Source organism: Saccopteryx bilineata, chromosome 8, assembly GCF_036850765.1.
Source record: "Saccopteryx bilineata isolate mSacBil1 chromosome 8, mSacBil1_pri_phased_curated, whole genome shotgun sequence".
In the NCBI taxonomy this organism is placed as follows: domain Eukaryota; kingdom Metazoa; phylum Chordata; class Mammalia; order Chiroptera; family Emballonuridae; genus Saccopteryx; species Saccopteryx bilineata.
In genome coordinates this window covers 68,317,686-68,344,412 of record NC_089497.1, presented here as the reverse complement: position 1 = coordinate 68,344,412, position 26,727 = coordinate 68,317,686, and the positions used below count along the sequence as shown (strand labels likewise).

The following is a 26,727-nucleotide window of genomic DNA, read 5'->3' as shown; positions in this document are numbered from 1 at the left end:
CTTACCTAGTTTGATATGCAGTCAGTCCATCCCACTGGTCATGTGGTTCTCAAACTAGCACACGAGGGAGTCACCTGGAGGGCTTGCTGGACTGCTGGCCCCACCCACTGAATTTGAGTCAAGGTGGGCCCTAAGAATCTGCATTTCTTTTTTCTTTTGTATTTTTCCAAAGTGAGAAGTGGGGAGGCAGTCAGTCCCCTCATGTGCCCTATTGGGACCCACTTGGCATGCCCACCAGGGGGCGATGCTCAGCCCCTCTGGGGTGTTGCTCCGCTGCAATCGGAGCCACTCTAGCGCCTGAGGTAGAGGCCGTGGAGCCATCCTCGGCACCCGGGCCAACTCTGCTCCAATGGAGCCTTGGCTGTGGGAGGGGAAGAGAGAGAGAGAGAGAAAGAGGGTGGGGGAAGGGTGGAGAAGCAGATGGGCACCTCCCCTGTGAGCCCTGGCCGGGAACTGAACCCAGGACTTCCACACACTGGGCCAATGCTGTACCGCTGAACCAACCGGCCAGGGCCGAATCTGCATTTCTAAAAAGTTCCCAGGTGATAATGAGGCCACTGGTCTGGGGACAACACTTGGCTTCCCCCAGAGACTTTCCAGGAGATGCCGGCCCCCTGTCCCGACTGTGTGTGCCACCCGGTTCCCCAAGGCCCCTCACGGCTGCAGCCCTGACCCTTGAGGCTAGGCAACGCTTATTAAAATAAAAACCACAACACCAGGATCTTGTTAGCTGGATATATTTCTTTTTGTTGTGTTGTTTTATCACAGAACACTGTTTGCAGCAGAGGAAACTGGCATCGCAGTCTGCCGGTCAATGGCTTGTTCACAGAAACCAGTGCACGTTCATCCTTTAGCGCAAAAGCCCTACGGCGCGTGCCCTACTGAGATTCAGGACATCTCCATCGTTTTCTCTCTCTGTTTTTCTTTGTCATCTTGTTTTTTTAATAAACATTTTCAAGGTTTGTCCCAAGGAAGGCCATCTGGGTCCTGGGCTAGCGGAAGGCAGTCAGAACAGCTGGTGCACACTTGGACTGTCACCTTCTCCAGGCTGGCAGTTGATATCTTATTTTTTTTCCAACTCATTTTTATTAAAAAAATAAAAAAAATGCTCCAACTATCAGTTTTACAAAATCTCTAAGGGAAACACAAGAGCAAGGTGCTGAGGTAAAAAACACCTGAGGTAGCTTTTTCTGTGTGTTTGTCTTGTTAAAAAAATCTGTAAATTTAACGCCCTGGGCCAACGACCTCATGTAAATTGCTATTTTCTTCCACATTTCTTTTTAAAAGAAAGAAATCATTTTGCTGAAAATTGATGGCTTATACACCAAAATGTAAAAAGACAAAATATATTCTTTCTTTGCAGAACTTTTCTTTGTTGGGTTGGTTGGCTGGATGGGTTCCTGTTTTCCTCTTCCAAAATGCTAGGACAAGTACCATTGACTCTTGTTGTTTTGAGTAACCAAGTGTAAGTTGAGGCTGGTTTGTGTGTTTCGCTTTTGTTCCTTTTTTGTGATGTGATACTCAGAGCACTGCTTTGCCTGGGGGGGGGAGGGTGCATAGATAGTGGGATTGAAACAGGGATGTGGGAATTAAAAAGAGTGGACATGGAGAATGGGAAGGAGAAGGGATGGGGGGAGATAAACAGAGAGAGACAGAGAATTATATAGCAGTATGCAAGAACCAGTTTAAAACCTGTGGAGAAAGAGAAAGGGGTGTGTGAACTAGACAGGATGGAGAGACAGAGATTCCTCTGCAGAGACGGTATCCCTTCTGTTGACATACACAGGTGATCCAAACTGCTGGGAGTGTCCTTCTGATGCCATTTTTGCTGGGTGAATTTTGTGTGGGCGGCCCTGAAGCTCTGTACTAAACCATCAGACCCCCCCAAAGAATGACTTGATTTTTTAAAGTCTAGAAAAAAGCCTGCTTTCTCTTTAAAAAGAAAAAAAGTAATTAATATTTGATTAAAAATTGGAGTTAGTTGAGTTATTTGATATATTATTTCTAAAATATATTAATGCTGCAGGCACCCTGTGTAACCCACAGGCCACATATCTTAACATCTTTCCCCTTCTAATATGTACACACATGTACAGAGACAATTTTCCATAAAAAGAAAAGGTTGTGAATTTTGCTTTGTTTTGAACACATTCACCTATGTTAGCTCAACTAAAAGGGATAGCGTGGTGGGCGTTAGGGAGAGATCCGATGATGGTGCGGTGGATGGCTGGGAAACCTGTGGAGGACCTGGGGAGGCAGGGCCGGGAACCGCCCCCTCCCGCCCCCCGGCCCCGCCCCGGGCTCTCGGGGCCGCTGCAGCGTCCCTGGCGCCTCCACAGACTTCTCATTCCTCAGGATGGTCTTTGGTTTGCTCCCGATCTGGCTGGCTGTGTTTGGTCTCATTCTGTCAGGTGTTGGAAGGGCTACATTCATCCGTTGTTTTGCTGGTGCCTGTGGGAGCCTCACTTGCTGCGCTGTGAGGCGACTCCCTGAGGATATTTCTGCTCCTGCTGCTTCACCTGCTGTACAATTTCCCTGATCTTGCGCTGAGCAGTCTGCAGCAAGGGAGGGGGAGACAGGGGGAAAAAAGGAACCCAGTTCTGAGGATAAGCGGTGGGGGGTGGGGGTGGGGTAGGACTTGGAGAAAGGAGGTCACAGCAAAGTGTCACCACCTGCTGAAGCAATCACTACAGGGTCCTTTCTCCCCAACCCATCAATGCTGCTGGGCAGGATAAGGGGGCAGAACCCCAAAAGCTTCTAGTTCATTGCCAGACAGGAAGCAGAAATAGGAAACCAGTGACCAGGTGACCTTGCAGAGGTCAGACAGCACCCCCTCCCAGCTGCACACACTTCAGCTTCCAGCACTGCCTGCCCATGTTCCTAGAATCACTAGGAGGAGCGTTAGGGTGATGGCTGGGCAAGACGACAGGAAATGAGAGGGGATAAGAGAGAAACTGGAGCCGACACTCCACTCTGACCTACTGAGAAACGTGAACCCAAACGCGACCCCTTACCTCACCCCAGGCTCCCACTGCAGGAGACCCCTGCACACTGAACTGCAGGGACCAGGCGGCTCAGGCCCCCCCGGGGCACTGCAGGAGCTGGGGTGGGGCAGCAGGTGCTCCCCCCAGGGACAGGCAGGCCTGCAGGCAAAGGCACAGCCCTGGGAGAGCCAGCTGACTGCTAGACACACCTTCAGTGTAACCTCAGCTTAGACTGCACTCACTGGTTTAAGACAAGGACCAAGACTGCTCTATCTGAAAACACAACCAACAAAAAGTATCAAAAAGAACTAGGCCACCTGATGCCGCGTCACCGGCCTTTTCAAATGCCAGAGAAGTGGCTGTGTGGAGGCCTGTGTCCTGATGGGGATATCACAGTGAGGTGGAGGAGGAGAGGGAAGAGATATGAGGTCTCCTGTGATGGGCATTTAACCCTGAATGGTGAGATCTGGCACCCAGGCTGGTTCTCAGGGCCCAGCTGGGGAACCCTGGCGGGGGGGGGCCCTTGCCTAGCATGTGGTTCCCAGTCGAGGAAGGCGTGACCGAGGCCTGAGCAGGAGGGCAAGGGAAGCCAGGAGCCAAGAGCTCGCACTTGAGCATTTCAGGGTCTTGAAATGTTCTTGGTTTGACTCCAACGTTCTACACTGTTCCTCCAATTCCTCTAACATGCCTGCGGGGCAGCAGTGGGGAGAGGGTCTGGGGCCATCTCCCCTGCCTGAAGAGCCAGGGAGAGGGTCCATCTCTGAGCGGGTTGGGAGGGGTGTGTGTGCAGGGGCTGTGGCCACGTGACAGGCCACCAATAACAGACAGGACTGAAAAAAGACTGGCAAGAGAGACCAGATCCTCACAGCACAGGTACCTGGCTAGCAAAGAAATGCCCGATAATTCTGACGATCACTTCCTCATTCTCATCCGGTGTTTGGTCTCGGGGCACAATGACTTCTGCGCTGGTTAAGTTCTGCAGCTCATTCACCTGCGAAGGGAGAAAGGTGGTCTTAGAAGGAAGAGGGAGAGGGGAGTGGCAGAGGGCAAGGAGGCTGGGAGCTGCTCGCCTTTCCTTCGATCTAGCACACTCCTGGGGGCTTCCCTGCCCCTCGTCACATGGGCCCATGCTGGTTTGGGCCATGGGAGGCTCAATGAAAGGGAGAGGGAGTCCAGTCCCCAAGTCCATGGAGCTGCTTCTAGGGCTGAGTGTTTATTCTGAGAATAAGTTGCCACCATTGTGGTTCTTGCACATGCTCACAGTGACCCCGGGCTTCCCAATACCCCAGGGGTGAAAATCACTACTGGACACGCTCTCCTGGATTCCAAAGTAAACGTGCCTTTCTAATGATGCTCTGCTCTCTTCCCTGTGCTTTATTTTCATTCTTCCTCCCTCTCTGGGCCATGAAATTTTACTGACAGGTCGGAGGAAGACACGGGGTCAGGGTCTCTCCCCTCCCACGCTCCCACCCAGTGCACCCACCCCTGTGCTGGAAGCAGGAAGCCGAGCAGCCTTGGTGGTGGGCAGGCTGTCGCAGGCACCCTGGCCCTCGAGCAGGCTGTGGGAGGCGGTGCTCTCCCACTCCAGCCACGCCTTTCAGCCCGAGCCGCTGGTACTCCAGGCTCTGCCGCTCACACCAGCAGGAACAGCACTCAGCTGGGCTTCAATGCTGCCCCTCAGCTTCTGGATCTGTGCCAGCTGGGCTCCACAGCGAGCCCCGTTTCCCTCCCCGTGCCTTCCAGGCCAGCTTTCATGCTGAGCAGGCCCTGGAGGGCGGCGCAGGTCAGTGGCCTGTCTTGCTAATGTGCAGTTGCTCCGTGTGACCGGTGACCTCCTGGTTCAGCTCCTCAGTCCGGCTGGTGAACCAGGCTTCAGCATCCTGCTGGTTCTCCTCAGCCGGGACCTCACACTGGCTTCCCCTGTCACTCAGGATCTTGGCTAGGTCAGTGCAAGAACGGAATCCACCTCCACACTGACCTGGCCTCACCGGGCCCCTCAGGGTCTCCCTGCCTTGGTTCTTCGGCCTGCTCTTCCTTCAGGCCTTCAGCCCACATCCCCAGGCTGGCCCTGCCAGGGTCAGTGCGCCCAGCACCCTGCACAGGCCGATGTCCGCTCGTGCGCAGGGCCTGCTCCATTTCAAACTTGGTTCGGAAGTCATCGGCAGCCAGACGGGTACTTCTCATCTGCAGGACAGTCTTGAAGTTCTCGATGTTGGCACCAAGAACCTTGTCCCAAAGTCCTCAGTGGTCTGGTTGTAGTAGCTGTGGTCGTGGGCGGGCCCAAGCCACTGCCTTTGGTCCCAGTCATGGATCTTTACCTCCAGAACACCACTGACCTTCTCCACGTGGGAGAAGGCGGTCAGGGTCCCCTTCTCGTTGCCCACCAGCAGCCTGTCAGACCCAGCCAGGGCACCCGCATAGCTGCCATCACAGCCCCCAGAAGAGGACAAGGACACGGCACAGCCGCCCGAGGCGCTGTGGGTGCTGAGCACGCAGTCCGCGCCACCCAGGCTCCCGAAGTACAGGGAGGCTGACTACGGGCAACATCTGTAGGAAGTCCTATCAGAGGACAGTGACACTGGGCAGAGGCACGATGCTCGGCAGCAGGAGCTCATTCTAATTCTCCCCCGAGCCTTGCTTATGCTGTTCTACCCTCGGGTTATGTTTTCTCCCTGCCACCCCTGGGCCCAGGCCCCTCCTTGGCGAAGCCTCCAGCCCGTGGTGACCTTTCATCGAACCCCGCCTCCTGCACACTGCTGCTCATCACCTGCCTCGCCAGGACTCCACTTCCTGAGGGTCTGCGCCATGGACCTCGGCCCGTCAGTCTGAGCGTGCCCGACTCAGGATGGACAGTGACAGTCTCGGGAGGGTGGGTTGTGTGTGCACAGAATTCAGTGACTGATTCCAAAATAACCAATGAAGCCATGAAGGACTCAGGATTCTACTCTCAGTGGTCTTACCTTCTTTCTTTTGCCAATTAAATGCAACTTGCCAGGAGCCTTTGGGTGCTGAGCACCTTCTTGGACATGGGAATGACACGCACACCATGCAACTTTAGTCTTTTGCATAAAGGTATCTCATTATATCTAGAATTTGGCTTTGATTCCTTTAAAGGTTTTTATGTAAAGGAAACAACACACACACACACACACACACAGTCACTCAGCATCATAAAGATCTCCAAATTCCTGCCACCTAGCAATGCCCCTTTGCCAGCGAGCAAAGTAGATCATATCCCCACCAGGCGGGTAACTTATGTTCTAGAACACACCTGGGTCTGACAGACTGCTTATTTCTAAAGGCTGCACAGTTAATTCTCCGGTGCTTTTCAAATTACACTGTAGTACTGCCATCTTCAGGTTAAAAACCTTGATTCTTTTGTTAAAAACTTTCCTTTCCACCCACCACTAGCTTCCAGAAGCAGACGGCCAGTTTTAGGAAAAGAGCCAGAAGACCAATCTGTAGGAGGGAGAGTTAGGGCCGCTGGGGGCCCTGTCGGGAGAGTTTGAAGAGTAGAGAGAGTATAGGACACCAGGTGCCACCGGCCCGAAGCACGACATTTAGTGAAGACAGAGGTCTGCCAGACAGTTGTGCTCTGGGTGGGAGTCCACTCCCTATTGGTCTGCTGCTGCTACGTGCGGACAGAGCGGGCAGGGGGCTGCCTCCCCGTGTTCAGGGAGTGGAAACCATTCCCCAGCATGCAGGACCCTGGGTTTTGGGCCCACAAACTGAGCTCCAGGCAGCACCGTGGACTCGGAGCCTTCAGCTCTGGAATGATGCTAACGACATTTTTGTTCTTGAAGAGCCAGTGGGGTCTGTGGGGAGTCAGGCTGGGCAGGGACTCAGTCCCACAGATGAAGCCAGCTCAAAGCAAACTTACGGTTTTGCCGCCCTTGCCAATCACCCGGCCAGCTGTGGAAGAGGGCACTCTGATGTGGGCTTCCAGCTTGACCTCTTCTTTGGGGTTAAAAAAGTTTTCTTCCTTCAGTTTCCCAAAGATCCGCCCTTGAGCCTGAGAGAGCAAGACATGACTGAGGGCTCTCAGCTGCCAGTCAACCCACTCCAGCAGTGTCGCTGCCAGTCTGTGTGCCCCGCTGCTGCCGCACGCACGCCCAGACCCACACTCGCTCAGGACGCACACGGGGAAGCTGCGTGCCCGCCCTGCGGGCCAGCGCCTGCACCCCCATGACTGCTCTGCGCAGCACGGGCAGGGCACCCTCATGTCTTCATGGTTTGCACAAAATTACCACCTCTGGGAGGCTTTCTGTGTGCTGGGTTGGGCAAGGTGGTGAGGGGTGAACCACATGTCCTTTCTTCACCCCAGCACCTGTAAATGTTTGCTTGGAGGAATTTTCTTGGGGAATTCATAATTTCCACTGTGATAATGTTCAGACCTGGTATTCAGGATGGAGGTGAGGATGGTGGTGATGGGATTTGATGTGCCTGATCTTGCTTTTTTAATTTTTTTTTTTTTTTTGTACATTTTTCTGAAGCTGGAAACGGGGCGAGACAGTCAGACAGACTCCCACATGCGCCTGACCGGGATCCACCCAGCACGCCCACCAGGGGCGACGCTCTGCCCACCAGGGGGCGATGCTCTGCCCCTCCGGGGCATCGCTCTGCCGCGACCAGAGCCACTCTAGCGCCTGGGGCAGAGGCCAAGGAGCCATCCCCAGCGCCCGGGCCATCTTTGCTCCAATGGAGCCTTGGCTGCGGGAGAGGAAGAGAGAGACAGAGAGGAAGGAGGGGGTGGGGGGTGGAGAAGCAAATGGGCGCTTCTCCTATGTGCCCTGGCCGGGAATCGAACCCAGGTCCCCCGCATGCCAGGCCAATGCTCTACCGCTGAGCCAACCGACCAGGACCTGATCTTGCTTTTTAATGTCTAACTCCAAAGCCAGTGTAACCAAGAAGTTACTGTTTTCAAAAAAATTTTAAAACCTTAAAAAACTGAGATTTATTTACTTAAAATTCACCATTTTAAAGAGTACACATCCATGTTTTTTAGTATACTCACTTGGTTAAACAGTCACCACCACTATCCAGAACACTTCCTCCCGTTTCCCCCACATATCCCGATTATCAGCGACTCCCGCTCCTCCCTGGCCCCCGGCCTGGCACCACTTTCTGCTTTCCATTTGCCTTTTCTGGACACTTCGTATAAACGGAACCTCCAATCTGTGGCCTTTAGTGTCTGCCTTCTTTCTCTTAGTGTAACGTGTTCTCGGTTCATCCATGTTGTAGCATGTGTCAGAGTTTCATTCCCTTCTATGTCTTGGGTGGATCGACCACATTTTATTTACCCATTCATGAGTCAAAGGGTTATTACTCTTGAATAGTTCCACATGTGTTTGTTTTATCTTCTCAGACACATTGAAAATGTTTTAAACAATAAGGATTATACTTATATAAACGTTTCTGACTTTTAGAAAACTCAGCTTATAGTTTTCCTAGGAGAGAATAAAAGGCACCCCCACACCGCCACACACACATCAATGCACTCACCACACCACACTATTTCCCCTCACCCTCCGTGCCAGTTACCCCAACAGGCTGTGCTCATGGCCTGCAGGGCTCAGGTGGCCCTTGGCACTGACCTTGAACTGGGCCTCAGGTGGTCCGGTGATGATGACCATCCTTTCGCTGACGTCTGGGCCTTCCGCCGGGGCAATCTGCGGTTCACAAGGAAAGGAACATGCTGCCTCCGGCTGCACTGCCCCAGCCCCTCTGTCGTCCCAACGGACGCACACACACCAGCAGAGAAACAGGGCTTCCGCTCTGGGGCTTAAAGTCACGGCCATAGTGTCCACTGTCCATTTAGGGTGTTTGGCTGCCCAGGGAGAGTTGGCAGCAGGTCAGTAGTTACTGCCTGTCCCTGTGCCAAGCACCAGCAACAACTGTCCTTTGTTCACCAAGGGCGGCAAAAGCTCTAGGAAAAGGCAGATATGGAGTGTGCCAACTGACCCAGGGCCTAGAGGGGAGGAAGGGCTAGTCCACAGAGGCCTGACTCGGAGCCAGCTTGCAGGGAAGGGAACCGTGGCTCCAACTTCAGCTCCCAGAGGCAGTCGGCTGCACGTGACCGCCAAGCCACAGCAGGTGCGAAAGGCTAATTCGTGATTCATGCTGACCAAATCAGTTCTGCTGTCGTCCTGACCGCCTTCTAGTGGCTCATGGCTGCCTTGCTCAGTCTGCAAGAAACCCCCACCTCTCAGTTGTCTGGCATTCACCAGCCCAGACTAGAGGTCTGAGAGCTACAGTGGCACTCCAGTTTCAGACTGGCACGCCACAGGCCAACTTGCTCTGAGGATGAGGAATGAAGTCCCCATTTTAGGACTGAAGCAAATGGGACCCAAAGAGGTGAGGTGACTGCCAAGATCACAGGTGAGCAGGGGCTGAAACATTACCAGGAATGGGGTGTCCCAGTTGGCACTGTCGACTAAACTTTGTGTGGCACTCTGAAGCCTGCAGAGCCGATGCTGCGCAGTCACGGTGAGCGGTGGGAGCTCAGCGCTGCAGCCAGGGCATCCCCAGGGCACACCTCCCCAGCCTCAGCTCCGCCCACCCTGCCCACGTATTAGTTGGTGTAAAGCTCTCTTCCTGCCCTGTTGGCATCAAATGTGCCCCTGGTTGTGGGCTCTGAAGACTGGCGAGGCAGAGATGGGGGTTCTCTGGAGTGAGATCTTGCTTCAGGCGGATGCTTTTAATAACCTGTCGGGATAAAGGAAACCTGGCAAAAACCAGGTTGATTTTAAAATGTAGGAGATTTATCTCACATGCAGGTGGCTTCCCTGGTTTTCTCTCCTCTTTACTGCTCTGGAGAGATGCAAGAGCCAGGGTAGGAGCAGGTTGTGGCCCAGCCTAGCACCTGCAAACCTGCCAGGCTGCAAAGCACAACCTGTCCCCCGGTCCAGCCCTGCTGTCGCGGCCCCTCACAGAGGTCCTCAGGAAAGTGACACGCCACCACTCAACCTTTGTGTGACACGGCCTTCAAGGATGCTGTGGGGTGCTCTCCCATTTTCTGGAAGGCCTGTTGGGAGTGATCCTGGTATAGCACTCACATGAAGACAGTGGGAAAACCCTGGACCAGAAAGAGGACAACCTGGTCGGGTCTTGGCGCTCACATCCTCTCCCTCTGTGGCCTTTGTTCAGTCACGAAAAGCTTGGCCCCGGTTCCTCATGGGCAATGGTAATGGAGGGCTCCTGCTGCAGTTACCCCATGAGGTACTCCATGTCCTCTACAGGTCAGCCAAACTGATACCTAAGAGCCAGTCCCACCACCTGCCTGCCTTGGCTGCATCCCTATACCTGTCACGTTCCCTTAGGGGAAAAAAGGGAGGATTTGATGAGAGGGTCCCTCAAGTCCTTTTTAGATGAAATTGTCTCATTCTGTCTCCTTCATGGCCTTTCAGACCACTGGCCTCATCGCTGGGAAAGGTCCGCGGGGCACAGGCAGCCCTGGGGTCTTCCACACCCTACCGCGCGGGCGGGGCCACCACGGCCTGGGCCAGCAGCTGTGCCAAGCCTGCTGGGGGCAAAGGCCTCCGCGTGCTCCACTGTCCCTCACTCCTCAGGGCTCGCATACAGCCTCCCCTCTCTGCAGGTGGGGGCAAGGGCCTGCAAGGGGAGATGATTTACCGAAACAAAATTCTTTTATGGTCTTATCACAATCCTTGTTCTGCACTACTCAGAATGTTTTGTTTTTGTTTTTTTCTCTCCAGCACACTTGCTGTGGGAGAAATTCCAGCTCTTCTTGGGGACAAAGTGTAAGCATTGTTTCTCTCCAAGTCATGAGACTTCTCGTTCGGAATTCCGGGTTGTCCCATGGCAGCAAACTATTTTACGTAACAACGGAAACTCTGTTTCCGATAGCGTTTCATGAGGCTTGGGACGCGCTCAGCATTCTGCCCATGAGTCAGAGTCGATCGCTGGGCTTGGAGCAGGACCAGGGTAGAATAATCCTTCCCTTTCAGCTGCTCGGAGGGCTCTCCGCATTGTGCTGGGGGCGGCAGGATGTGGGTGTGCACTGCGGCTGCGCCTGCGCTCACCACCGCGTCCATCAATCAAGGCGCCTTCCTTCCTGAGCCGCTCTGCGCCGTCCAGGGCTTCCTGTCAGGTTATGCCACCAGTCTTTTGTTTACCCATGGCTTATCGCCCATCGCTTTTCAAAGAGTTTATCATTCAAGCTTTTCCCCCAAAGTTCAAGGGTTTCTGAAACGGAGACTAGTTTAAAGTATCAAAGTGCTGGAAACTGCTGAGCGTCAATGACTGCTCCGCTGAAGTTCCCTCCCTTCGTTTGGGAGAAATCCTCAGCCTCTCCGTGGAAGGACAAGCGTAACCCAAAGAGAGCTGGGAGGGCTTATCTGTTATGAATATGTTTTCTAACCCAGCTGTTAGTTGAACAACAACAACAAAAAGGAGTAAGAGCAGATGGGAACAGTTCTGCAGGCAGCTCTCCCAGACCCTGTGGGGTTCTATCCCTGGATGACATAGCAGTTGCCATCCTAGGGACTGACAGAAGGAACAAGGGACATGGGGACAAGGGAGGTGTGGTGGAACAGAGGGGAGACAGATGGCTGCTGGGGGCAGTTTTACCTTGATGGAGGCCCCGGCGAATCTAGCCAGCTGCTTGATGTGCGCCCCTTTCTTCCCGATGATGGCCCCCACAGCCTGGGTTGGGATGAAGAGATTCACAATCTCCTGCTCTGGGTACTGAAAGGGCAAGACAGACAGAAGGTATTTCTACTGGGGTGGCTCCTTCAGGGAGTAACCGAGCATCTGCCAGGACCCATGTGGTGGGGTGGCCCCGATGGTGCATGGATTCTTCTGTGGCCTAGGCCTCTGCAGGTGTGAAGCTTGGAGAATGTGCCTGAACACAAGCGAGCATGCATGACAATCAAGTGCCAAACTCCCCTTGAGCGTCTCCACATTTGCTGGACACAGAAAGCGGTCCATTCACAGATTGTCACATACACACTGGTATGTTTCACCTTTCTCCCTGCAAGGAGTCCATTAAATGCACCTGGCCTGGGCACAGGGCTTGGAGGCACCCTGTCAGAGGCAACAGAACGCTGCCCCATCCATCTTGTGGCCCTGACTGGCATTTTCACTAGAGTGGTGCCATATTCAAAACAAGATGGTAACTACACTTGCCATGACCAGGCCACCTGGTGACAGCCCAGAGAGACATGGGCAAGGCCACCAGGGTCTGTGCTATAGGGGCATGCAGAAATAAAATGACTCATTTGCTAGGTTTTGTTCAAAGATCTTTGAAAACTCTGTTCTTCAGTCCAACCACACCACCTAGTTGACCTGCTGACCACTCGTCTGACCAGTTTCCCCACCACCTCTAGGGGTGTGTCGGCAGGGTTGTTGTGAGCAGGACAGCACCAGTGCTAGAACTTCCAGGACACGTGAGTGCTGGCAAGTTTGGTGAGCTCACGCCCTGTGATGTGTCATCCCAGCACGCGCTGGAACCACAGGACCCTGCACTCACACCACGAACATTCACTGGTCAAACGCCGAGGGCTCCATGGTGCCAGCCACAGGGAAGGGAGATACGGATGCAGCTGAACCGAGGGACACTTACGGAGTGATGATGCGGAAACGGGCCGAACTGGTGAGGCGGGTACAAGCTGGAGAAGTATCCCGAGTGGGTCTGCAGCACGAGAGAAAGAGCCATCAACTCAGGGCGGCCAGATCACCACACGTAACACAGGCTCTCTGCGCCACCACTGGCCACACGGTCCCGTCTACACGCCTTTCCTGCTGTACCTCAGACCCCACCCCCACCCCAGAGCCCCAGGCTGGACAAACGTTGAGCATTTCTAGCTGAGCCGTGCTGTAGACTCCTAGGAACTGACCGTGGGAGTGAGTGCCCGTGTGGGCAGAGAGAGCAAGGACAATGTGACAATGTCCAACAGGTACACAGAACAAGCAAAGGAGTTCTGGGAAGTCACACAGGTGAGCCCCGTCAGAGCGTTTTTGAGGAAACGGAGAGACTGAGAAAAGAGAAACTTATGGGGAGACTGAGAGGAGAGAAAGAGAAATAATAAACACATGATGTGTGAGTGTGGGTGAGGGGAGGCAAGGGACAGGAAGGCAGATGTGGAGAGAAGAAAACAGCTATTAGGAAAATCATATTGAAGAAGGAGCTACTTTTTTTACACAATACCTACTATGCTCTAGGCCAGGGATCTCAAACTCGTTGCCATGCGGCCCGCCCACCAATTTTGTGCGGCCTGCAGACTAATCAAACTTCATGGATTAATCTGCGGGCCAGTCTGCGGGCCGCACAAAATTGGTGGGCGGGCCGCATGCGGCCCGCAGGCCGCGAGTTTGAGACCTCTGCTAGGCACTCTGATAGATACTTTACATCTAGTTTGAAACTCCTCACAATAGTCCTGTGAAAGAGGAGTATGTCTGATTTTACATATTCTTATAGGCAGGACACTGGCCAGTCACCCAAGTCTCATTAACTGTGTTTACCCCGAGGCCGAGTGAATGTGGCTGCCTCTCACAGGAAAGGCGAGGGCTCTGGGCCCTGGCCCTCAGGCCCTCCAGATAACCTCCCAAGATGCCACTTAAGTGTTAGGGGACCCGGCTTTCTTCTGTGGGCCCCTGAGCAAATCTCATGGTGTCCTCCATCTGCTGAGTCTCCAGCTGGACTCTGAGCTCCAGACCACTTCTCCTTACAACACATTAGGGACAAAATAAAACTGTTCCCCATTTTGAGCTCGGAGAGTGGATTGGCCTCAGAGGAAGAGAAATGTAAACACTGTGGGCAGTGTCTCCCAAAGGTACTCTAGCGCCCAGAGCACCTGCAGGGGCTTATGGAAGGGAACCCATGGTACAAGAAACTTTGCTTTTGTGACTTAGAAAGGGGCTGCAGTGACACCTCACGCCCACAAGAGGGGGCAATGAGAGCAGTATTCTCTTGGCAACCATTTTTTTTAAGAAAATTTTTTATTTATTGAGAGGAAGGGGGAAGAAGCGAGAAGGGGAGGGAGAGAGAGAGAGAGAGAGAGAGAGGAACATCAATCTGTTCCTGTGTATGCCCTGACTGGGAATCAAACTAGCAACCTCTGTGCTTTGAGACAATGCTCTACCAACCAGCCGAGCTATCCAGCCCGGGAGCAACCTCCAGTTTTTGAAAGGAAGCTCAGTGGGCAGGTCTGGCTCAGTTGGTCCTGTCCTTCTTGAAGAGCATCAGCTGCAGAGCCCTCTCTGAGCCGGTCCCTGCTCTGGGGGCTGTACTGGGCCCTTGACAGTGGGGGAGACTCCCCGCAGGTTTTCAGCTCCAAGCTGTACCTTAGGGAAAGCACATTTCTGCTTATTCCTGTCTCTTCTCAGCCTTCCCTTGAGTCCTCAGAGCAGAAACAATTCTTCCGAATTGTCATTTGTCTTCTCCTCACAAAAACTCATGTGAGGCCAGGAACAGACAGGCCACAGTGTGGCTGCTATTCTGGGTTCAAATACTCCCAAACACACACTATTGAATTTAGATCTACCACTTGGGTTTGGGGAGAGAATTAGCTGTAAAAGGGTAAAAAGAACACATTCTCCACTCTCCTTTTTATTCAGTGGTCACTTCAGCTGGAAAGCTGTGTGGACAGCATCCTGGACTCAGTAATTGGGGGCTCGTTTCTCCTCAAGGCTCTGCCATTAGCCTCTAGGTACCTGAGTTGGTTTCTGGAGTCAGGAGACTCAAAAGCCCTGAGGCTGCATCACTAGCTCTTTACAAGCAGGAATAATTCAGTCTCTCTGAGCTCCATCCACAAATGGAATGAAAATAATATTTAGATCTTATAATGTTATTGAGGGTTCATTCAATCACTCACTCATGCAAAAGACATCTGAGCACCTACTATGTGTGAAGCACTGTTCTAGGTGCTGGGGCCCAGCTATTCAGACAGAGAAGGTCACACTGCCGCCATGGGTCTTACGTTCTACTGGGAGGCAGACCAGTACTGTGAAAACAATGAACAGGACGATGTGAGGAAGGGGAGCTGCGGAGATGAGGGGTGGGACAGTGACTCTGGCTGGAGCGGTCCCCGAGACAACTCCTGGAGGAGGTGACCTCTGAGGTGGGAGGAGAAGGAGCCTTATGCATGGCATGGGGGAGGGAATATTTAAAGCACAGTTCTTAGAGGTCCAGAACAAGGAAAGGGGTTGGCCTGTGTGAAAAACAGAAAGGAGGCCAGCATAGCAAAAGTGAATGAGAGGACAGCAGGTTACAATGGGGAGGCAGGCAGGGCGTGGTCATGCAGGGCCTTGTGGGCCCTGGTTTGCACATGGATTTGACCCTTGGTACAGTGGATGCCCCCACAGGATGTCATGTGGCATTCAGTAAGGTCACAGGAATGGAAGACTCTATCATCAAGCATTGTATGGCTGAATTACCGAGTATTAAATGAGTATTTATTTACATTAAAACACGTGGCTTAACAGATGGTATTTTCTATTTCCCATCTGCCCAAGCTTACGTGGCATCTACAACTTCAGTGAAAAAGGACTTTCAAAACATGCTTAAGACAATATGATCAGAAAAGTAAACTGTCGACAACTTAAGTAAATGTTCTCCTTTACTTTTATGGGAAATGGGAAAGCAGGTGGTAGCCATCTGATGAACCCAGGTCGCACGGAGCGGGGTCAGTGTGGAACCCCAACCCCAATATGGCAGCTGGGCTCACTGTCTCATTTTGAGGGTGTCCAGCTATTTTATGATAGAGAAGCTACGTTATTTTTGAGTGTTTCAAAGCATTATGACATTGAGGATGGGAGAAGGGTGTGATGGCCAAGGTGCCCCACCCCTGCCAAACAGATAGCAAGGGGGTGGTCATTATTATCTGTGGTTCATTTCTTTTGTAAAAATAATTAATTAAAAAAAATTTTTTCTTGAGAGAGAGAAGGGGGAGAAACTAGAAGCATCAACTCGTGGTTGCGTCATTTTAGTTGTTCACTGATGACTTCCTATACGGCCTTGACCAGGGCTCAAGCCAAGCCAGTGACCCCTTGCTCAAGCCAGCGACCTTGGGCATAAGTCAGCAACCTTTGGGGCTCAAGCTAGTGACCTTGGGATCATGTTGATGATCCCACACTCAAACCTGTGACCCCATGCTCAAATCGACCAGCCTGTGCTCAAGTAAGATGAGCCTGTGCTCAAACTGGCAACCTCAGGGTTTTGAACCAGGGACCTTAGCATCCCGAGTTGAAGCTCTATCCATTGCACCAGCACTGGTCAGGCTGTCCATGGGTCACTTCAAATTCTGAGTTTGAAAGGAACTGGTATCTGCTTTTCCTCTATCCTTGCCTCTGCTCGGGGGTAGATAAAGGAGTATATACCAAACACACTGATGCAAATAATTATGAACAGTTGGGCCTGCTTTTCCTGGAAGACTCTAGGGTCCTTAGTTCTAAGCTGTGACATATGACCCATTTGTTGTGTGAATTAGGTAGTTTCCTGCACCACGAAGAAATCAGGGCTTGGGAAGAGTGAGGGGTGGGGAAGAGTTAGTGAAGAGAGCAAGGGTCAAACACACTAATTACGTTCAAAAATTTAAATGGCTTTAGTATGATGACAGAGTGATGCCATGTTGCAAAGAGGGCTCATCCTAGGGACCAGGGACATGGGCCTGGGCCTGGACACGGGCAGCAGACTCGGCCAGAGGGGTCAGTGCTATGGGCAGAGCTTTCCAAGACTCAGAAGGTGCCCATTCTACCTTAGCTTGTCAAAGTGCCTCCTCCCAGCCCTGCTTGTCTGCCTCCGTGTGCTCTCCCAGGGCAGCCTCCAAAGCTGACCGGGACCAGAAATGGGTAAGCTAGCAAGGGGTGGAGTCATGACTTGAGCACAGATCTCTGTCTCAATTTATAGCCTATAATCTTAACCACTGCTCACCTGGAACATTCTGAACTCACTGGTTCAGGTGGAGCCTATGGCACCTGTTATGAAAAAGCTCTAGTATGTGTAGATATTACAGCTCTGTTGAGTTTATTTCAATACATGAATGGGAAATTAAAATTCCTTAGATGCATGTAGAAAACCAGCAGCATGAAAGGGGAGCACGGCTAGCAAGTGACCACAGTGGGTTAATTCAGGGAAGAGGGAGACTCTGTTTTTAAAGTCGGCCGATTTCTTAGTGAGATTCAAGAGGACAGGGCTTGAGTAGACTGCTATGAGAAAAAGCCAGTGAGAGAACTACATCAATCTTGGAAATTAAAAACATAAAATGAAGTAAAAAATGCAATGGAAGCCATATGCATAGCAGAACAGACTTCTGAAGAGCCAGTTGGTAAATTAAAGATTAACCCTTCAGAACAAAAAAAGGAAATTAGAGGCATGACAAGTAGAGTGAAAAGCTCTACCGTCCACAAAGTGGGGACTCCCAGAGAAAATGCGGTGGAATCAGGGGAAGAGATGCTGCAAAATCATTCATGGAAGCCAAAGATTTTCCTGAGCCAAAGAAAAACGTGCGTCTTCAGATCAAAGGGCTCAGATTCTGATTTCAGGCATAAAGGCAAAATAAAACAAAAGGCAGGCCCTGGCCGGTTTGCTCAGTGGTAGAGCATCGGCCTGGCGTGTAGGAGTCCCAGGTTCGATTCCCGGCCAGGGCACACAGGAGAAGTGCCATCTGCTTCTCCACTCCTCCCCCTCTCCTTCCTCTCTGTCTCTCTCTTCCCCTCCCGCAGCCAAGGCTCCATTGGAGCAAAGATGGCCCGGGCGCTGGGGATGGCTCCTTGGCCTCTGCCCCAGGCACTAGAGTGGCTCTGGTTGCAACAGAGCAACACCCCAGATGGGCAGAGCATCACCCCCTGGTGGGCATGCCGGGTGGATCCCAGTCGGGTGCATGCGGGAGTCTGTCTGACTGCCTCCCTGTTTCCGACTTCAGAAAAATACCAAAAAAAAAAAAAAAAAAGAAAAGAAAAAGAGAAATTACAAATATACAGGGGTAAGCAAAAGCAGGCTTACAGTTACACAACAAATAAATAATAAACAATAATATAAGGACAAACAGGTTTACGTACTCACAACTATAAACCACTTTTCCCCACCCCTGTACAGTGTTAGGAATTAAAAGAGTGCTGTAACCACAAGTTTGGAGATTTAAAAGGTAATGGTCTGCTTTTTAAATATATATATGTTGATTTATTGATTTTTAGCAAGAGAGGAAGGGAGAGAGAGAGAGACAGGAACACTGCTCTGTTCCTGCATGTGCCCCAACCAGGGATCGAACCGGCAACCTCTGTGCTTCAGGAAGATGCTCTAACCAACTGATCTATCCCACCAGGGCTGCTTTGCATAACATTATGCAATACATATAAAAAGAGAGATGGAATGAATACTTTTATAATAAAATATAAATCAACAAAACCATGTCAAAAATTTATTAAGAAATCTAAAAGCTTACAAGTGCTAGAGGCTCAGATGTTTCACAGATAGGTCTAACCAAATCTTCAAGAAACAGAAAATACATATTCTTTAATTTTTCCAAGCATAATAAAAGTTGGTCATCTTCCCAATTCATTCTTTGAGAGAAAAACAACCCTCTGTTAAAACTGTCAAAGAGCCTGACCAGGTGGTGGCGCAGTGGATAGAGCATCGAACTGGCATGCAGAGGACCCAGGTTCGAGACCCCGAGGCCCCCAGCTTGAGCGCGGGCTCATCTGATTTGAGCAAAAGCCCACCAGCCTGAACCCAAGGTCACTGGCCCCAGCAAGGGGTTACTCGGTCTGCTGAAGGTCCACGGTCAAGGCACATATGAGAAAGCAATCAATGAACAACTAAGGTGTTGCAATGCGCAACGAAAAACTAACGATTGATGCTTCTCATCTCTCTTCGTTCCTGTCTGTCTGTCCCTGTCTATCCATCTCTCTGACTCACTGTCTCTGTAAAAATAAATAAATAAATAAATAAACTGTCAAAGAGAATACGAAATTACAGTAACCGCAGTGTAGGAACAAGAATAATGGAACAGTCCAGGAATGACTAAATGGGACAAAGCTGACATTTCAGATTGAGCGATAAAATGGTGCATTACTCAATAAATGATTTTGGGAAAACTGGCTATCCATTTGGGGGAAAAAAGTCAGATCCCCACCTCAAAGTATAAGTCAAAATAAATTCTCTATGAGTTACAGATATAAATATAAGCACCAATTCTCAAATACCCAGCAACAAAAAATTAATATAAGAAAACACAGGATAGGAGCCCTGGCCAGTTGGTTCAGTGGTAGAGGATCAATCCAGTGTGTGGAATCTTGGGTTTGATTCCTGGTCAGGGCACAAAGGAGAAGCACCCATCTCCTTCTCGACCTACCCTCCCCCTCCCACAGCCATGGCTCAATTGATTTGAGTGCACTGGCTCCAGGCAGAGAACAGCTATGTGGAGCCTCTGCCTCAGGTGCTAAAAATAGCTCAGTTGTGAGCATCATCCCCAGATGGGATTGCTGTGTGGATTCCTGTTGGGCACATGCGGGAGTCTATCTCCCCTCCTCTCACTTAAAAAAAGATAAAAGAAAAGAAAAGAAAACACAGGGCTGGGAAAAGGCTTCTTCCTTAGCCAGAAATCAAAGGCCAAAAATCCACAAAGGGAAATGTCACTGACATAGCTACCTTAATTCTTAAAATTTCTATATGAATTCTGTTGAAGGGAAATCTGGGTAAATTTAAATTGCATCTACCCTTTGATGTAGTAATTCCAATCTTAGAAAATTTACTTTCACATATACTTACACATGTATGCAAGGACTTATGTATACAGAGATACTAATTTTGACACCCTTTGTAGTAGAGAAAACCTGGAAACAACCCAAATGTGTAAAGATTGTATGCTGGTTAGAAAAACCATAGTAAATTCATCCAATGGAATACTATGTAGCCATTAAAAAGAATTAGGAATAACTATGGAAAGATGCCCATAAAACAAAACAAGGGTCGGGAACCTTTTTGGCTGAGAGAGCTATGAACGCCACATATTTTAAAATGTAATTCCATGAGAGCCATACAATGACCCATGTACATTATGCATTATCCAATAAAAATTTGGTGTTGTCCTGGAGGACAGCTGTGATTGGCTCCAGCCACCCGCAACCATGAACATGAGCAGTAGGAAATGAATGGATTGTAATACATGAGACTGTTTTATATTTTTAACATAATTTTTTTTATTAAAGATTTGTCTGCAAGCCAGATGCAGCCATCAAAAGAGTCACATCTGGCTCGTGAGCCATAGGTTCCCGACCCCTGCCAAAAAAAGTAAAAAAATAACTTGTAATTCACTGCACATGGCATGATACCATTTGTATTTTTGAATACTATGATTGTATATATGCTGAGAAAACATTTTAAATGTGTATGCAAAATAGGGCTATAGTGTTGGGAAGTGGTTTTGGGTAAAATTTGTGCAAGAGAAGGAAGTCTGAAGGTAAACATTTACATTTTACTTCATACAATAGTTTATCAAAATATATTTATTTTGTTATTATGGCACAGGACACCACAAAGAAAGCCATGGAAAATGATAAACTGTGGGAAAACACTTACAACATGACAAATAGTTAACTGCTGTGATACATATAATCAGCTGTTACAGCCCATCAGGAAAAAGGATGGAAAATAAAGATGATGACCCCCATTTCAGAAGATCAGCTTTAGAAGTAGTCTGTTTTATTATACCTTTCCTCCCACCATTTATGTTATTTAGGTTGAGAGGGTGGCCTGGCTTTACATTACCTTCTTTAGACAGTATATACAGTCTTCCTCCTAATAAATGAGATGTTTCTCAATGCCACTGAATTGTACCAAGCTCATTCTCAAATCTCACAGCAAAGATATGGAGACATGCACCTCTCATAGCTATCCTTGATTCTACGAGGAGCCACAATACTTCCTGCCTCATCTCCAGCTCCTTCTAATACATATACACACACAACACACACTCACATACACAGCTCCCTCTAACACACACACACACACACACACACAAACACACTAGCTCCTTCTTACATACACATACACACACCCACACGGCTCAATATTGGGCCCTATCCTTTGGTTCAGTGGTCGACAAACCGCGACTCGCAAGCCACACGCGGCTCTTTGGCCCCTTGGCTCTTCCACAAAATACCATGTGCAGGCGCTACCTCGATAAGGGATGTACCTACCTATATAGTTTAAGTTTAAAAAATTTGGCTCTCAAAAAAATTTTCAGCTCTGGCTGGTTGGCTCAGTAGTAGAGCGTCAGCCTGGCGTGCAGAAGTCCCGGGTTCGATTCCCGGCCAGGGCACACAGGAGAAGCACCCATCTGCTTCTCCACCCCTCCCCCTCTCTTTCCTCTCTGTCTCTCTCTTCCCCTCCCACAGCCAAGGCTCCACTGGAGCAAAGATGGCCCGGGCACTGGGGATGGCTCTATGGCCTCTGCCTCAGGCGCTAGAGTGGCTCTGGTCACAACAGAGCGACGCCCTGGAGGGGCAGAGCATCGCCCCCTGGTGGGCATGCCGGGTGGATCCCGGTCAGGCACATGCGGGAGTCTGTCTGTCTCTCCCCATTTCCGGCTTCAGAAAAATACAGAAAAAACAAAACAAAAAAAAACTTGAAAAAGAATTTCAATCGTTGTACTGTTGATATTTGCCTTTGTTGACTAATAAGTTTGTTGACCACTGATTAAAGGGTAAATTAAGATCACTCTAAATAACTGACATGAAGATTTAGAAAGGACTCAGAAGATCTGTATACAGACAAGACTGCAAAAATGTGTAAGTTCTTGTGACGAAGGTCATGGCTGCCAATTCCTGTCAGTATTTTGGTGGCAGAACAGCAGAGTGTTTATCCTGTCTCTACAGATAACCCAGAGAACTCCTAAGAATTCTCACTGCAGTGCCTACACCAAAGATACCTTTCAAAAGAAAGGAGTGGCTAAGGTAATGCTCACCAACCCGAGTCTTCCCATTTAAACAGTCTAAACACTAGGGGAAAGGAAGTGTGCTTTTAAAACAAGCTGTATGTGCGAAGAAGTCTGAATTTAAAAAAGCATCCAATATCCTGAACCCCAACTTGGTAATGTACTGATTCTGAACAGTGCTTGTGAATAGGAGCTACAAGTAAGCAGCTCATAAAATTCACATTTCTTCTTTTGTTATTAATTGTATTCAAACAATAAATAGTTACTGAGAACCCCCTAAATGCCAGGCATTGGGCTAAATATTTTGAAACAAACATTGTGTCATTGTGTATTATTTCTATTTACAAATTGCCTATTTTTAAAATATATGCATTTGCATTGTAGACATAGGCGGGAAAGAGACATCCAGGGACTCTAATATTTTTATTTTAATAAATGAACAACACTCATGAAGATCCTTATTTACCTAACAAATCCTTTCTGACAATAAATAGGCATCTAGTTAATGAATTTGCTAGTAGTTTTTTCTTTCTTAGATTGACAGATTATGTTTGAGAGCACATACTTAGAGGGTGGTTGAATAATATTAATCTGTCCATCAGGAAGACGTTTTATGAAATGTTGGAGTGCCAGAGCATGGCCTCCATGCTAAAGTTAAAGCTCTAGCTCTGACTAAACATGGCAGAGTCACGCTGCTACCTGGAGGTGCCCGGGGCATGAGCAAACCCCTGAAAGCTGAGCTACTTACAGCGAAAGGGTGGTAGGGGGGAGCAGGGGGGGCTCCTCGGGGCCCTGCTGGTGGAGGCAGCACGGAGAGTCCCGTTGAAAAGATGCCAAGTGTGCTGAGGTTCAACCCTGGGATCAGACTGGCTTGTTGCTGGGAACAAAGATGGAGAAAAAGATGAGGGGAGGAGACAGAGTCCCAGCTTGCCTGCATCAACCTCCTTCTCTTGTCTGGATGGCACCAAGTGTCTCCTAGCGAGCTCTGCCCTGGCCTTGTGGACCCATTCCCTGCCAGCTGCTGGGTGGGCTCTCCAAACCCCAACTTGAACCACAGTGTTCCTTCAAAGCTTCTCTGCACGTTTAACAGCAACAAGGCTCTTCCTGTGGATGCAGGCCTCTTCACCAACCTCTCTCCTGTTAACCCCTCGTTCCCAACCTGCGCAGCCTTGTTTCTCTCGCATCTCTGGGCCCTCGCACACTTCATCCACCCTGCAAGAAATGTGCTTCTCTCCCTCCTCACCTGGCTGAGTCCTACTCATCATGTGGGTTTCAGCTGAGCTCAGGGAACCTTCTCTCACCCCGAAGGTCTCTGCTCAGAATGCCCTTTCTGTTCCCTCCTAACACTCCTGCATTTCCTTCAAACAGCACTCATCACGTGGTGTGTGCATCCCTGTGCGGGTACCGCTTCCCCTCTCAGACTGGAACTTCCGGGTGTACAGAGACTAGCTTACTTAGCGTTGTATGCTCAGTGCCTGGTACATAGTAAGGACTCAGTATGTACTTGTTGAATGGATATGTTTAAAACATAATGGATTAATCGTTTTTCCCCCGAGTCCACCCAGGGAAAGATCAGGCCCTTCACTAGGACACCACATCTGCAAACATTCTCCAGATTCAGGACGGCTCACAACTTCAGCTTTGTCACCATTCAGTCGCCAGCGTCATCACCATCTCCCGTGCTTGTTCACTTCACAGTTAAACACGGTGACACTCACACAGGCTAGAGTCAAGGGGTTTCTCTTCCATTTTAACAGTTTTTTAAAAAGTTTTTTTAAATGTATATTTTATTGATCTTAGAGGAAGGGAGAAAGCAGGAAAGAGACAGGAACATTTGTTCTTATACGTGCCCTGACTGTGGATCGAACCAGCAACCCTACACTTCAGAATGATGCTCTAACCAATAGAGCTATACAGCCAGGGTCGTTTTAACAGTTTTTAATGAAAGCTTTGTAGAAGATTACTTTATTCCTGCATCTTCTAATTTGTTTCTTCCTTGCATTGCCCTTTTCCTGTCCTACTTGGTGAGATTTGGCTTATATATCCCAGGATTTTTCTATGGTTTCTGTCCAGCTTTAGGTTAGTGGTAAACACACTGCTGGGGTGAATGCCCATATGAAAAGTTGTACCATTAACTTTCTCCAGTTGCCCTTGTTCAGTGTAGACAACACATTTCTTCCTATAAAGCTGGACTACTTTGACAATTTGCTGTCCTTTGTAGTGTCCTTGTACAACCTGAATTTCATCAACCTTTTGGATGAGCATGGATTGAACACTGTGCTTCTGTCTTGTACTTCTGTCTCAGCTCTTTGAAAAGATATAATTTTCCTATGAATGTGGAAAGGTGTATTGAAATGCCGTTACAGTTCATTTTTCTTTTTCTTCTTTTCCAAGCAAGAGGAGGGGAGATAGAGAGACAGACTCTCATATGCGCTCCAACCGGGATCCACCTGTCTGGGGGCTGTGCTCTGCCTTCTGCGGCCACGTTCACACCGAGCTCCTTTTTTTAGCACCTGAGGTGGGGGCTCCACGGAGCCATCCTCAGCTGCCAGGGCTGATGCACTTGAACCAATTGAGCCATGGCTGTGGGAGGGGAAGAGAGAGAAGGGGGAGGGGAGGGGTGGAGAAGCAGACGATCACTTCTCCTGTGTGCCCTGACTGGGAAATGAATCCGGGACATCCACATGCTGGGCCAGTGCTCTACCACTGTGCCAACCAAAAAGGGCCATGATTCTTTTTTCTTGTTTCTAAAATTGGTTTTAGAGAGAAAGGAAGGGAGAGAAAGAGAGAGAAACACAGATTTGTTGTTCTACTTATTTATGCATTCATTGGTTCTTTTATGTGCCCTGACTGGGGGTGGAACCCACAACCTTGGCAAACTGGGATGATGCTCTGACCAACTGAGCTCCTGGGCCAGGGCCCTTTTTACGGTTCTTGCTCTGGTCAGAAGTCAAAAGAGACTGAACTTCATTTTGGTTGCTGATGCTTCAGCAATGGCCACAAAAGAGATAGAGTTGAGTTTTAATGACACAGCCCTTCAAAGGCAAAAAGATGTAGTCACCCACCCTGGCCTGTGTCCAACCTTCCTCAAGCTGTCTCCCCAAACACTAAGCAGTTCTCTACCAGCTTCTATTTTATTATCTGTGGTTATCTAGTAACTTCTCTTTTTTAGAATGTTTGACATAGTAAAGCTGGATCTTTAACCTTTACTCAATTTGATATACAAGACCTAGTAGTTTTGTTATTCGTCTATCAATGTGTGACTTTGGTAAAGATGAATGAATCTAAGTGTTGGGTTTAGGTGAAGATGACTGCAGAACCCAGGCCCATTTGTAGCTTTTCTGGGTGTTCACAGAAAGAGATGTTTATTATAAGATGTCAAGAATCCAAAAGAAGACAATGAGATCATTGGATGATACTTGCACAGACAAATACACACTAATGGGGAGAGAAAGTCACATACATTGGAATCTTCTCATCATGTCTCGTAAGTGCGTGCCCTGTGAGGTGGGCGACAAAGTGCTGATCTGAGTGAGGGGGAAAGTACTATGAGATGTGCTGTGAGGGAACTGGCTGTAACGTTTACAGATCTTTGTCAGTGTTTATTCCTTTATGAAATGGTACCAGGTCTGGAATTTGCTGCAAGGTCATCTGAGGCGTGATGGCAAAGTGGATGATGGTTCAGATGAAACAAAATAGGCCCTGAGTTGATAACCATTGAAGCTGGACTATGGAAATATGAGGGCTTATCACAGTATCCTTTGCTCATCCGTATATGTCAGAAAATCATTATCATAGAAAATAAAAAAATTTACTGAGTTAAGCTTTGCCAATGGACAAATATTTTTTTAAATTTCTGATGCCAGACTGATGTCTCTCCCTATTACAAAGTGGGAACTAGATAGCAATAACGAAGAAGATAATCCAAATCAGTGTGTTTGAAGTATTAGAGCTGAGTGGTGGACAGTATTTATTGGGTAATCTAAAAGAGCAGATCAGTAAGCAAGAGATGAAAATCCTAAGTTAATATTAAAGCATTTACTTTTTTTTTTATTTTTTTATTTTTTTTATTTTTTAAATTTTATTTCTGAAGCTGGAAACGGGGAGAGACAGTCAGACAGACTCCCGCATGCGCCCGACCGGGATCCACCCGGCACGCCCACCAGGGGCGACGCTCTGCCCACCAGGGGCGATGCTCTGCCCCTCCGGGGCGTCGCTCTGCTGCGACCAGAGCCACTCTAGCGCCTGGGGCAGAGGCCAAGGAGCCATCCCCAGCGCCCGGGCCATCTTTGCTCCAATGGAGCCTCTGCTGCGGGAGGGGAAGAGAGAGACAGAGAGGAAGGAGGGAGGGGGTGGAGAAGCAAATGGGCGCTTCTCCTATGTGCCCTGGCCGGGAATCGAACCCGGGTCCCCCCGCACGCCAGTCCGACACTCCACCGCTGAGCCAACCGGCCAGGGCCGCATTTACTTTTAAAATTGGAAAGTGCAAAAATCATCCCAGCTATTTTTTATATGTAGCCTTCCAGTCATTCTGATTCATATTATTTTATATAACTATAACCCTAATTATATATACTTCTATATATTCTTTTCTTAACTAACATTATATTGTAGACAGTTTCTCGTTTTATAATCTTCAAAGTTACAATTTTAACGGCATCACACTATTTTGTCCAGTGCACTTATAACTTACTAGTTGGTCTCCTGATTATTTTAGTGCCCTTGCCCCAAGAAGGCAGGAATAACTCTGCATGCCTATTTTAAGGTGCTTCTTCATTATGCGAATGACAACTATCCTTAGAGAGGCTTGGGTTCTGCCTGAAAACACATGTAAAAGCCAGTAGAATAAA

General features: G+C 49.3%; 1 protein-coding gene across 7 annotated transcripts in view; it reads right to left on the bottom strand.

The window, feature by feature from the left end:
* Positions 1-721: 721 nt before the first annotated feature.
* The window catches only part of IGF2BP2 (insulin like growth factor 2 mRNA binding protein 2), a 193,717-nt gene continuing 167,711 nt past the window's right edge, over positions 722-26,727 (bottom strand). For 5 of the 7 annotated variants that reach the window (XM_066241060.1, XM_066241061.1, XM_066241062.1 and 2 more), the window contains 7 exons: positions 22,626-22,754; positions 12,568-12,636; positions 11,574-11,690; positions 8,579-8,653; positions 6,865-6,996; positions 3,862-3,975; positions 722-2,555 (listed from right to left, as the gene is read on the bottom strand). In XM_066241060.1, the coding sequence (XP_066097157.1) occupies positions 2,463-2,555; positions 3,862-3,975; positions 6,865-6,996; positions 8,579-8,653; positions 11,574-11,690; positions 12,568-12,636; positions 22,626-22,754 (729 nt within the window). In that variant the 3' untranslated portion in view covers positions 722-2,462. The remainder of the gene's footprint in view (positions 2,556-3,861; positions 3,976-6,864; positions 6,997-8,578; positions 8,654-11,573; positions 11,691-12,567; positions 12,637-22,625; positions 22,755-26,727) is intronic. The other 2 variants (XM_066241063.1, XM_066241065.1) reach the window with 1 other exon arrangement.